Below are 14,196 nucleotides of genomic sequence, written 5' to 3'. Positions count from 1 at the left end.
ACGCGGGAATGCTGCCTGCGTGATGGGCACCATGCCAAGAGGCCCACCTCTCTTTTTTAATTAAAGTTTTAGTTTTAGTTATTTCAATTTAATAGTAGTTTTAGTCTTATTTATATTTTGTATTTTCTTAATATTTTCTTAATAAATATTGTAAACTTCATTTACCTATTCTCGCTCCGCTCATCTCTTTTGAAAACGCAGCTTAAATCTAGGCTTCTGAAGGTAATTTTACCTAGAACCTTATATTAACTGGATATGTCCGGTTTCCATAATGAAAGTAGTTGTGGCTTCCGTTAACTAACTTATGGTAAGCTGTATGGCGACTGTCCTTAAACCGGCTTAGTAATCAGCGTAGTAATTAAAGTCAAGTATCCATACGTCCGGAATACGGAAATTTACCGAAGAACAAAGTAATCGACGTAGCTTGAAGAATTTGCAAGTTGAGTGGCAATGTGTGGCAAACAGATATCCGTTGGGGTAGGGATATTCGTTGTATGTTCTCCGGGATTAATAGAGCAAACCTTGGCTTATCGGTGATAGGTACAGTCAGCATCAAAAGTAGCGGATCTTTTTTACTCCATCGTTTTAACACATTTGTCAAATTTGTATTTTGTGTGGTGCTACTTTTGATGCTGACCGTACATGGTAATTCGCAAATATTGCTTTATTATCTTACACATATACCTAGTCAACGTAAGATAATAACGCAGTATCACTGAACTACCATGTGTTCATCGATAAGCCAACGTTTGCCCTACTTTATATCTTATACAAAAATTGGGAACTACATATACAGCACTTTTTGCAACAATTCTTTGACGCGCGTCTTCGTTTGTCACAGATGGCTCGCTACAAGAAGACGGGGTTCATGGACGATGATGCCGGCAGCGTCAGCTCCATCCAGCTGAACGAAGGAGTCCGCTCCGGGGGTACCCACATTCGGTATCACATGGTAAGTCGATGAACGCACAGTAGTAAATGGTACCTAGTAACATGTGTGGGATTGGTGATGATTACCTTAAAGGTTACCGTCATAGCTCGAAGTAGACATCATCAGCATATCAGCCGTTCGTAGGACGTCCACTGTTGGAAATTGGCCTCCCCCTCGAGGCCTGAAGCAATGGCGGCCTTAAAACTGCCTGTACATTGGAGCAGAGCGAGGCAACGGAGCTGTGAAAGAGGTGAAAATTCACCAATAAAATTGTATCAAAACTCCGTTCCTCTTAACTAACAAAAAATTTTAGCTTTACATACAACCCTTTAATGATTTTAAAAGACCTATCCAACGATACCCCGCAAATTAAGGTTAGACGAGAAAAAAATCACCTCCACTTTAGGCACGTACGTACGTACCATTGTACCAGCCAAATTATATGGTCTATTTACCACCAAGTTGATAATCGTGCATAGGTATTATAAAACAATAATGCCCATAGACGTGTCTGTCAATTTGAAAGTTCGACTTTAGCGGCATATTAAATTGATAGGAACTTGTTTAAAAATTAATTAACCACTTAAGTATTTGGCTGATGGTACATAACCTAAAAAAATATTTTTCCTACATTTTATTTAACCACTTTGTCGGCAAAATTGCTACATACTCGTATATCCATGCGAAATTACAGCCTTCTAGCACTAATTAATAGTCTCTAAGCTAAGCCGCTAACGGACGGACGACAGACATGGCGGTTTCGCCGTAAGGGTCGTTTTTGCCGATTAGGCTACGGAGCCCTAAAAATGGACTCTTATCAAGTTAACACCAAATGTCAGCATTAATTAACTTTTACAAACACACAATGAAGTCCTATATCAAGGGATAAGATAGCTCGCCTCGGACGTTGGGTTCCTATTGAAAGAGCAAAAGCGCCTGGGCATTGTGGAAGAGCAATGTTGCGCGGCAATGTTATAGAGGTATAGCTGGTTAGGTGAGTGTAGGAGTTTGAATGATGTGGTTTTTAATGAATAATTATGTTTTCTCTATGCCAAATACGTGTTATGTACAGTCGAATAAGGTTCATGTACTTTTGTGCTAGTTGTGCTACTAATGTCATGTTGACATCCCATACTTTTGTCAAGGAAATCACAGTAAAATTGCTTAATTACATATTAAAAGGATTCACCCTGGTATAGTGGCCATCAGATATTTCGGAGCGGCCAAGGTGGTCAAAAATATGGGTACATGTACTCAATACCTTAATAATAGAGTGCATGTGCCGATATTTTGACCACCTTAGCATCTCCGAAATGGGTGACATCTATTTGGCATACTTTTTAATGTCCGACACTGATTACGCATAACAGGTTTCGCATAATTTATTTACGCCGAATCTTAAACTTACCGAAATTTAGTTCGGCATAATTCTGTCTAAGCCGAATAATGGTTTACCCGAATTTATTTTAGCATAATATTAACATGGCCGAATTTTATTATGCATAATCTTGTTTAGCATATAGGTATGTAATTTAGCCGAATTTTGATAGGCCGAAATCCTGTCCAAATCTATGTCCGAAAATAAGGTACCTAATGTATACCTAATGCCCCGCATGTAAAAAACAAACATACACCTACGAAGGTTATTGAAAAAAAAAAGAATATTTGATACTTGGATAGACGAAACAGTAAAGGAGGGACGGGGGGGCGAAGTCTTCCGCAAGAGGGGCTCGGGGGGCGGAGCCCCCCGCAATAAAGAAAACCCAGGTAACGTGGTTGCTCAACTATAGGTTAGTATTTATGTCGAGGCGCGAAGCGCCTTAACTAGGCGGAATAGGAGCTCCAAGAAGCGGAGCTCCGTCGACTTCGCCTCAGAGTCGTTAAATTCATATGAATATTTGCTTTCCAGACATAAAATTGGTGGTAACAATATTCGGAATAACAATTTTATACAGTTACATTAAGTATGCGAAAGTAACTTTCTGCGTAACTAATTTATAATAATTTTCTGCCTAAACAATATTCGGAATTCACAAATTATGCGTAAAGCCCATGCGGCTTACATTGGTTATGCGTAAGAGAATTTTGCGTAAACTGTTATGTGAAAACAGTTTCGGTATAAATACTATTATGCGTAAACAGATTTTGCAAAATAGAATTATGACATAAAAAATTATGCGTAAACAAGGGGAACCCTCCGAAATATCTGATGGCGACTGTACATGAACCAGTTTGTTCGACTATACTACTAGAGATAGCGGGATAATCTAGCATCATTGTCTAAGGAAACGTTATATTTGTATTTAAAAAACAAAACGGGTAATTTCGACCGGATAGCTTAGTTACTACAGCAACTGATGAACTGACTACGAATCGTGAGATCCCGGTTCCAACCCCTCAGGGCAGATGTCTGTGTAACGTCTGTGTGTTCAGCTACATATTTGTATATGTATGTAGCTGTGACCACCAACGCATAACACAGCGTCCGTCCACCAACACACTCAGAAACGTCTTTGAGTGGAAAATAATTTATTTAAACAAACGCATTATGGTAAAGGTACAATTGAAGTAAGTATACTAAACTATCCTAAAAAATACTTAACTATTATATAGTACAATTCCCCCAAGTTTTGTCCCTGCGGAAGAGTGCCCAAAAGGCTGGCAGGGCTGGTGAGCCCTATATGGTGTTGATTGAGTTGAGTTAGTTTCAGACGAATTCGTCGCCTTTTAAAAGAAAACTATAACACCAACCAAAACTAGATAGAAACAACAATGAATACAATATTTACACAACATCACGTCACAGCATATTTGCGGAACCAATTCCTGACAGTCGAACCGATTCGCAGTCCACTTATTAGCAACGATTGTTTGTGTATCAATTTAGTATGGAGACAATCGCGTCTGTATATTTCCATTCTGTAATTGGTTGTGTTCTTTTTCTTTGTAGATGACGTGAGCTTTCAGTACAAATTAGGTAACATTGATCATCATCATCAGGCTACAGCCAGTGGCGTAGCTTGAGGGGGGAGGGGACAGACAACCGACCGTGAACATCAGCTGTAGTGCCACCTATAAAAATTCCTAAAACTGTGGCAGATTGCATAACCGCCACTAATCCATACTATACTATAATATTATAAATGCGAGTGTGTGTGTTTGTATGTTTGTCCGTCTTTCACGTCGAAACGGAGCGACGGATCTACACGTGATTTTTGGCATAGAGATAGTTTATGGGCCAGAGAGTGACATAGGCTACTTTTTATCCCCGGAAAAATGCACAGTTCCCGGGGGAACAGCGCGCGATAACCGAATTCCACGCGGGTAAAGCCGCGGGCAAAAGCTAGTGAAATAATATATGTAACAATAACAAGTACCTACTTAAGTAATAGGTGCCTACTTGAATAGTAAGTTGTTTTCATTCGAGTTTTGGGGTGACACTACAACATCCGTCTCGGGTGCCACCCATGCTAGCTACATCACTGCCTACAGCAGTTCACTGCTCAACACACACTGTAACTTTGGTCCCGTGTTTTGTGGAACTGTGATGTCATTAGGATCGTTGGGATAGTTAGGAAAAAAAATCAAAAAGTTCTTCTAATATTCTACTTTCTGATACAAAAAGCGTATTAAGTACTCTGTACAAGAATATTTAAGATACATTTTATGAATAGGTACCAATAGTTAACCTTACACATCATGGTATTTTTTTTAGTGTGCTGTTGCGCATAGTAATAATATAATAATAATAATTTCAAATGTATTTAATGACAAAAATAATATGGAAATGGGAATGCTGCATGCGTTTATTTGTTATATTATACTTAAGCTTAAATTTATGACTAATTTATTTATGACTAAAATATTTGTACGCCTTGCGGCAAAGCATAGCGATCCTTGTATTTCACCTGTCACCTTTATCTGTAATACCTAGCTATGTTTTACAAATAAATAAATTATTGATTGATTGATTGGTCTAATAACCTAGTTATGCTGATTGGATTAGTGTAATAAATTCTAGATTATTAGAATATATTGGACGCGTTTTTTTTTAATTAAATAAAAAAATATGAAGATATGTTCAGTTGTGTAGCACCCATAGTACGAGTACAAGCATTTGTCCCAGATTACTTAGGTATTATTAGTGGTTCACTAATGTTTCGCAACTAACGTTTGGCAACCTGATTCATTTCGCAACTGTTTAATATTTCTGAAACTGTAAATATTTCAGGATGGTTATAAAACTAACCTAACCGAAAGGGTTCTACACGATGGCCCTGAATGAAATAAATCCTGAAATATTTACAGTTTTAGAGTTTGCGAAATGAATCAGGTTGCCAAACGTTAGTTATGAAATAAACGGATAGCATTTTTAGTTAAAGTTTCAATTCCGAATAGCCTATCTACTGTGTTGAAAATGTAGTTGTGTTAAATACTTGTGATATGTCAAAATAGCATTCTAAATCGGTTTTAAAAAATATACATAAGTACCTTTAAGTATTAATTCGCTGAGTTTCTTGTCGAATTTTCTTTTCAACAGAGGTTTTCCGAACCGGTGATAGTTTTTATTTGTCATTCAAAAGTACTATAGCCTAAAAATAAAGATATTTTGACTTCATCATCCCAGCCTATAAACGTCCCACTGCTGGGCACAGGCCTCCTCTCAGAACAAGAGGGCTTGGGCCATAGTTCCCACGCGGGCCCAGTGCGGATTGGGAACTTCACACGCACCATTGAATTTCTTCGCAGGTTTGTGCAGGTTTCCTCACGATGTTTTCCTTCACCGCAAAGCTCGTGGTAAATTTCAAATGTAATTCCGCACATGAATTTCGAAAAACTCAGAGGTGCGAGCCGGGGTTTGAACCCACGACCCTCTGTTTGAGAGGCGATAGGTCAAACCACTAGGCCACCACGGCTTTTTATTTTGACTTAGACTAGATTTATCATAATTAAATTATGCTAAAAGGAATCCCCTCTCCACTACCCCACTAGAGCGGCTGAACTTTCCGCAGACAGCGTTATCTGGAAGGCTCTCAGCATCATTAAGTGGGGAGAAGCTTCTTGACTGCTTGAGTTGAGTGAGGAAAATTTATACACTGTATAATAGGTACAGGCTGAAATGTTGAACGTGAACTGAAATTAATGTTTCACTAGCCGTTTCCCACGACTCCGTCCGCGTAGAATTCGTTTATCGCCATCCCGCGGGAACTATGCAATTTTCCGGGATAAAAACTATCCTATATCCTTCTTCGGGACGCAAACTATCTGTGTACCGAATTTCATCTAAATCGGTTTACCGGTTAAATCAAAAAGCGGCCAAGAGCGAGTCGAACTCGCCCATGAAGGTTTCCGTAGCAGCAAGTAACATAATATAGTTTCCTTTATTTTACGATTTATGACGTATTAAACTACTTACTAATCCTTATTAAGCCGTGGTGGCCTAGTGGTTTGACCTATCGCCTCTCAAGCAGAGGGTCGTGGGTTCAAACCCCGGTTCGCACCTCTGAGTTTTTCGAAATTCATGTGCGGAATAACATTTGAAGTTTACCACGAGCTTTGCGGTGAAGGAAAACATCGTGAAGAAACCTGCACAAACCTGCGAAGCAATTCAATGGTGCGTGTCAAGTTCCTAATCCGCACTGGGCCCGCGTGGGAACTATGGCCCAAGCCATCTTGTTCTGAGAGGAGGCCTGTACCCAGCAGTGGGACATATATAGGCTGAGATGATGATGATGATGAAACTACTTACTAGATCTCGTTCAAACCAATTTTCGGTGGAAGTTTGCATGGTAATGTAGGTACATCATATATATTTTTTAATTTTATCATTCTCTTATTTTAGAAGTTACAGGACATTTTACCACTTTGGAAGTGTCTCTCGCGCAAACTATTTAGTTTAGAAAAAAAGGATATTAAAAACCTCAATATCATTTTTGAAGACCTATCCATAGATACCCCACACGTATGGGTTTTATAAAACTCTATTATACGGAACTCTATTACTGTCGCTACCTCTACGTCTGTCACAAGGCTGTAGTTAACTCAAAAACCGTAATTATTTAATAAACCTGTATTATTATTATTATTTTTGTTTTTTTTTCTTAAATTGTGTACTTACTGTAGTTTTTAAGTATTTTATTTGTAATTATTATATTTTGAAAAAATTACTTTCTGCCAAGCGGCGGCGCATTCTTCTTGGCAATGATGGTCTTTCCGAAAGCGCTGTTAGTTTAAAAAATGACGTGTTAAAGTGCCCATTGCGGCCTATTTACTGAATAAATGATTTGAATTTAAAATTTTGAAATTTGAAATTTAATGGATATAGACAGCTAATGTTTATATTTAAGTATATTGCCTCTAAAATAACAAGCAATAAAAATAAAATAAACAAAATTAAAGGAATAAATTAAAGTCAAAGAATATCTTTATTCAATTTAGGCACTTATGAATGTCAAAAAAATTGGTTTTACTTTTATCTTTTATTTCCTGTTCCACTACTTACTGATAAATTGTATGTGATATCTGTGCTGCCATCTCTGTTTGGTTTGTCCGAATAAACAGAGACGGCATCACATTTATCTGTCACAAAAAACCTAAATATCAATGAGAAATGATTTAAGCACTTAAAAATTCAAACTTCTAACTCGGAATAATAATTAATACAGATGAACTGATGAATATGCTGCTGCATATCAATAGTTACTTACATATTATAAAACATAGTCTCCAGCTGCGTCCGTCTGTCTGTATGTTGACAATGACCTCAAAAACTACTGAACGGATTTTCATACCACTTGAACAATTTATTAACCTACTTTGCGTGTGCGCCTATTTGCAGTGCAAGCATTTGTTTTCGTTCATTTTAAAATTAATTTAATATTAGCTTGATTCTAAATAAAACGTCCTTATGAACAATCTGCGCTCTTTTGTATGTGCTGAATACAAAAATAAGTATTAATAAACATCTGTTTCACTCAAAACACATACACGCAAATACCAAGCACATGTGGTTAAAAATAAAGCACTTCTTTTCATCTTCAGTAAAAGTAAACGATAATGATTCATAACATTATTATGTCATGAACTACGCAAGTTGTAATAAATACTGTTAAGTATTTATATAGTCACCATTTCTAGGGTTCCATACCTCAAAAGAAAAAAAGTGAACCCTAATAACTAGGACCACTTTGTTGTTTATTATTGATGGCCAACGGATCTCAATGGATAGCAAAAACAGGTGTTAGTTTAATAACTGAAAACCGGAGAGTAATTAGTTCAAAATCGTCTTAAAAACTGGTTGTGTGTGTTTTTTTAAATCCCTCTTCTGCCCAGTGTAAAAGTTACGAATTCCACATCGAATATATGTTTTAGCGAAGCAGCATACTATTTATTTAGATAATTTAATACTGGCTGTTTTTCTGTTCGTTTGAATTTCATCTAAAAACGGCGAAATGTAACTGACTGTAGAGTTAGAAATCAAGTAAAATTATTGGGCTTACCTATAGTAAAATATACGAATATTTTCTGAAATAATTAAGACATTGGAAAATGAAACAATCAACCAACTTAAAATAAAAAAGACTGTCAGGGGATCTGACGTCTGAGTTATTTTATTAACACACCTTGTTATTTTATCTGCGAATATCCCAATCCGCATCTCTCATCTTGAGAGGAGGCGTGTAGCAGTGGGACATATACAAGCCAAAGATGAAGTTTAACTAACACAAAACTATCTTTAAAATTTACGTTATTATTATTTTTATCTAGTCTAGATTGATGTCCCACTGCTGGGCAAAGAGCTCCCCCATCTCCTCCATTATTCCCGATTCAAAGCAGCCTGAAGCCAGTCGGCCTGAAATAAATCCAGGTCGTCCCGCCATCTCCGTCTAGGCATACCCTGCCGTCGCCATCCGTCCTGTGGCACCCACTCTGTGGCATTTTTAGCCCACCGCAGTGGATGCATTCGGCTGACGTGGCCGGCCCAGTCCCACTTCAAAATTTACGTTGGAATTAAAGAAAACACAAAAAAAAAGAACAGCCACAAGTCCCCAAGTATATTTCTCAGTTAAACTATCGTAAAATTATCACATAGCAAACAACAGCCAACTAATAAATGAAACAACCGACATACTATATCTATGTAATGCGCCGCGCGCGCGCACTCCTGCGCAGGCATCGCGCGGGCCGCACGCATTAACATACATTTAAATAAAAACATACATGTTTTTGTTTTCGTACGTCACATGATAACCCAACTCGACCTTGCCCAAACCGTGACGTTGAAAATGTGTTTTAAGTGAGTGAGTGATTAAAAAGAGCTGATCAAAACAAAACTAAAAAAAAGTCTTTGCGAGCTAGCTACAATATTATCTTTAAAAAAAATTCAAGCTTTAAAAAAAAAATTAAAAACTGGCTCCAAAATGGCATCGGTCCAAGAGATGTCTTCCGACGCGACGGACTCCACTGATTCCCCTTCTCCGAGTCCAACGAACCATAAGTTCGACTGGATCAAGCAAGCCAGGGGTCGCAGCAACCCCTTCGTGAAACCCCGGCCGTCTTTGACCAGGGAAAGCTCGACGTCCGAGCTGTTTTCGAGACAGAACTCGAGTGCAGACTTCTTCCAAAGTTCGAGGCTCAACCTGTTTGATACCGCGCCGAAGCCTGAAGGGAACGAGGGATTTGGAAAGGTAATGTTTCATTCTGGCTTCTTTATAATTGTACCAATATAATACGCACTACATTAAGGAAGCTCACGTGTAAGATAGCCGTTTCTTTTATTATTTAGGTATAGTTTTACATAAAAGGTTTGACAAGCTGAGCCACTATTGAAAACCTCTGGGGTTTAACTATTTAATAGTTGGCGAATATCATGTAGATCGAGATCTATATACATAATGCAGGTAGGTAGGTAGGTAATAATAAATGTAAGCGCATCGATCTGCTTGATCTCGCCTACTATTTGTTACCTATAGGTAGGTTAAACTAATACTGATTAATTAATAAACAAACAAATAAAATATATACAATAATCATCCCAGCCTATATACGTCCCACTGCTGGGCACAGGCCTCCTCTCAGAACAAGAGGGCTTGGGCCATAGTTCCCACGCGGGCCCAGTGCGGATTGGGAACTTCACACACACCATTGAATTGCTTCGCAGGTTTGTGCAGGTTTCCTCACGATGTTTTCCTTCACCGCAAAGCTCGTGGTAAATTTCAAATGTAACTCCGCACATGAATTTCGAAAAACTCAGAGGTGCGAGCCGGGGTTTGAACCCACGACCTGACTTGAACTGACCTGCTTGAGAGGCGATAGGTCAAACCACTAGGCCACCACGGCTTCTTACTCTAATCCTAAAAATCTATATTTACAAATATCACCCAAGTCGTTGCTATTGGGCAGGGTGCCCATAAGGCTGGCTGCGTTTCCTCGTTGTATACTGATTGATAATACAAACTTCTATTCTCCTTCTCTTCTTAAATTTAAGAGCTATGCTCTTGTCGGTGGAGTAATCGCCACTCAGCACGGTCTTTGGCCAGCTGTTTGACTTCCTGATGCGACACGACACCCACCCTTTCCTTCACCTGGTCAATCTTGGTCTTCCTCTATCTCGTTTTCCTTCTATTTTGCCTTCCAGTAGGTTAAGAAAGAAATTGTCAACAGTTTAACAATGCCGCGTTAAATGTTTCAAAGTACCTACAGTCACACAACGGCAATGTTAAGCATGTACTGTAATACTAGTCGTTCACACAGACGTCAAAATATTCTAATTATTAATCCTATTAAATATATTGACCCGGATAACTCACGTCTTAAATCGAGTTTAGCTCGACATGTTTCGGGCTAATCCGTAGCCCTTCGTCTTCGGAGCAACGCAACTCAGCGGCTGCTGCTTTGCTTTGCAACATGTCGAGCTAAACTCGATTTAAGACGTGAGTTATCCGTGTCAATATATTTAATATGAGTGAGTCTCACGGTAGTTTCATGTTCAAAATTATTAATCCTATTTCTATTTGTATTCAAATTCATTTATTTTTGTTTTCTTTCATTTTCGCCCAAGAAAATCCTTAACCACCCTAAGAGAGGGTGGAACCCTACAGGGCATGGTCCTTACCTGCTCTTGACCGGTTTTTTAACCCCCGACGCAAAAAGAGGGGTGTTATACTCGTAAGTTTGACCGCTATGTGTCTGTATGTCTGTGTGTCTCTTTGTGCCACGGGTGGACCGATTTGAATGCCGTTTTTTTTATTTTTCCAACTTTTTGTTGGTTAGGTTATTTGGTCTACGATGTACCTACGTATATAGTACGTGTTTCCTTTAAGAATCATTCCTAGTTGTCGTCATTTAACTGCCATAGTAATTGGTTTTCTACGTTTCATTTACAATAGAGCCAATTGGGAATTTCTCAGTGAAATGCATGATGCATAGCTGATTATAAATAGGACTGTTTATTTTTTATCGTCATTAAAACTGCGTAGAAGTTTTCATCTCAGCAATTCAGCATCTCAACCCAATACATATAATATACGTCTCACTGTAGGGCACACCTCACACGGGCCCCGTATGGATCAGGAACTTCACACGCCTCATTGGATTTCACGTTTCACGAGGCTTGCCTTCACCGTAAACTTCATAGTAGGTTTTAAGTCCTGATGGTCCCAAAGGAAGACCAGCGCGGCAAGGGCGGCATTATGCTGATTTGGAACCATTTCGTGACCGTGATACGTATTTTTATCTGTTTATTTTCATTTTTTGCATTGTGACTCTTTCTTTCTTTCAAATGTAATTTTGCACATCAATTTCAAAGAGACTCAAAGGTAAGCGCAAGCTCGAACCCTCAATTCCCACAGCCCTCTGCTTCTGCTTCACAGTTACCGTCTACAGTTACAGCGTAGATGTGGTGGACTAAGGAATTCATCATCATGAGCTAGAAGACGTCCACTGCTGAACAAAAGCCTCCCCCTTAGAACGCCACAAGGAACGAAAACTGGCCACTCACGTCCACGTTTCCCGCAACTCTCACTTCGTGGTTCGTGCTCGCCACTCGAGGACTTTTCTCCCCCAACGTTTATTTATACCGGACTAAGAAATTGCTTTACCATATTTACTTACTTAAGTATGCTGTAGTGTCCTAATGGTTTGACCCTATGGCCAACGGGATCGAGATAAAATCCCAAAGTTTCAACTGCTACGATTAGAGACGAATTTTGGCGCGGGTTCAACGTTAATTAAATCCAAGTTTTTTTGGGAATGCCCGGAACTGCTATTACAGCAAAAATATATTTTTTTGATTACTTTTGCTACTTTTGTTATTTTCTCTGAATGTAATGCTTAAAAATGGCAAAGCACTTAGTCGATTGTAGCTAACTACGAAAATATCGCAAACGCGTAATGGACTGTAGGTACTACAAAATTCATCCACCATACGTTATATCCCACCCCCCGAAATCACCCCCACGGGCCTAATCCGCGTATGTACCTTGTTTATACGACTTTTATTAGCTGTTGCAATTTATTCTCTACCTATACATACATTCTGACCATGGGGCTTTTAGTTACATTTTTTTTTTAGGTTCAAACCCCGTGCTTGTTTTCTAGTTCACACAACACGGCTTGCGTGGTTTTTCAAAAGGAAATAGGCGCATAATACATCCATACTAATATTATAAATTCGAAAGTGTGTGTGTTTGTGTGTTTGTCCGTCTTTCACGTCGAACCGGAGCGACGGATCGACGTGATTTTTGGCATAGAGATAGTTTATGGGCCCGAGAGTGACATAGGCTACTTTTTATCCCGAAAAAATGCACAGTTCTCGAGGGAACAGCGCGCGATAACCGAATTCCACGCGGGCGAAACCGCGGGTAAAAGCTAGTATTGTATAAAGCATACAACGTCCTGGGGGGGGGGGGAGGCAGCTGCCCTTCCCTGGGTACGCCCATGTATGTAATTGTAAACCTATTATATTAAAATGTGTGTAAATTTAAAATAAAAATATTAAAGACTTAGTTTAATGTTCATAATTGTAATCTGCTCTCTTATCCTTATGGATTTATCTAACTCAGAGTATTCTACGGTATAGGTACCCACAGGCCTAGGACCCTACGAACCGTTAACAATCGCCGCATCCGTTTCCGTTGTCGTAACCGGTTAATCTTCGACGTTTAGATTAAGCGTTCTATACGTCTACTTATGTACATTTGCTTCCTAACTTTTAGCCGCGGCTTCGCTCGTGTGAACCACATGGATCTGGAATCATCATCCCAAACTACATACGTCCCATATCTGAGCACAGGCCTCTTAACCCTCTTCTTGCTTCTTGTGGAAATTAATTTAATTTAATTTTACCTGCTTACTACAATACAATACAAAGACTCTTTATTGTACACCAGATATAGTAAGCGATACAGAAAACAGATACGCAGAGAAAAAATTACAAGGTAAGCATTAGGCGGTCTACCATAGTCTCATAAGAACATTTGTGTAACTAACAATACTTGGATCTACTCAGTTATCCGAAAATAAATGATTTGAATTTAGAATATACCCCATTTCAAATACTTACAAAAAGTTTCAACAACTCAATCCCTGCACGTATTTCTATTGTACTTGCAGTTCACAACTTATCACAGAACTGGATACTGAGTCTGAGTACTAAGTTTCCTCAATATTGCGAGAAGTTGCAAGTTCTTGAGTGCAATATTTCTAACTCATCACAAGTACGCTACATGATGGCACTGCAAGTTGAAGTTAATTATTGTTTATTGTAGTAGTTTATTTATAAGGCTGCCGGCGAGGCGGCAGTCCCTGCGTACATCCATCCGTGAATTTTAGAATAAGTGAATTGAGTCGCATTATACCTACATGCCTGGGGCCTGCACAGCTGCTGCCGGTTAAGTAGTTAGTACTTATAAAACATTAAAATAATGTAATTAAGTATATTATAATTAGTTATAGTTAGTATGTGGCATCATTTAGTGAATGAGAGATTTCCACTTTCTGCGCCAACAAACTGCGTAGCAGTTTGGGAGAGCTGTTTAGATATAAGTATGTACTTCCTTTTTAGTTTTTGTGATAAATAAATAAAAAAAAAACTATAAGAATACTAGACCTTTGCCACAGCTTTCCACGCGTAGTGTTCAAATCTCGAAATAACAATGCATGTGATCAGAGGGCGTAGTGTAACGCGCGGACGTTTGCTGTCGCATTCACTATTTCTTTCTGTCTAACGGTGTAATATGGTGACAGAAAGAGATGGTGAAAGCGAT

The 14,196-nt window shown here is 38.8% G+C and overlaps 1 protein-coding gene and 1 long non-coding RNA gene across 3 annotated transcripts in view; both read left to right on the top strand.

The window, feature by feature from the left end:
• The window catches only part of LOC141438646 (uncharacterized), a 103,133-nt gene that overhangs the window by 58,812 nt on the left and 30,125 nt on the right, over nucleotides 1-14,196 (top strand). The gene's annotated exons all lie outside the window — the stretch shown is intronic.
• Nep3 (M13 family metallopeptidase neprilysin 3) overlaps nucleotides 1-14,196 on the top strand; it is a 59,944-nt gene that overhangs the window by 15,623 nt on the left and 30,125 nt on the right. Inside the window, exon 2 of one of the 2 annotated variants that reach the window (XM_074102509.1) lies at nucleotides 842-952. In XM_074102509.1, coding sequence (XP_073958610.1) covers nucleotides 842-952 — 111 coding nt within the window. Of the gene's footprint in view, nucleotides 1-841; nucleotides 953-9,096; nucleotides 9,619-14,196 lie in introns of those variants that run through there. The other variant, XM_074102508.1, reaches the window with a different exon arrangement.

The sequence above is a fragment of the Choristoneura fumiferana genome, chromosome 19, assembly GCF_025370935.1.
Source record: "Choristoneura fumiferana chromosome 19, NRCan_CFum_1, whole genome shotgun sequence".
Lineage (NCBI taxonomy): Eukaryota > Metazoa > Arthropoda > Insecta > Lepidoptera > Tortricidae > Choristoneura > Choristoneura fumiferana.
This window is presented reverse-complemented; position numbering and strand designations above follow the sequence as displayed.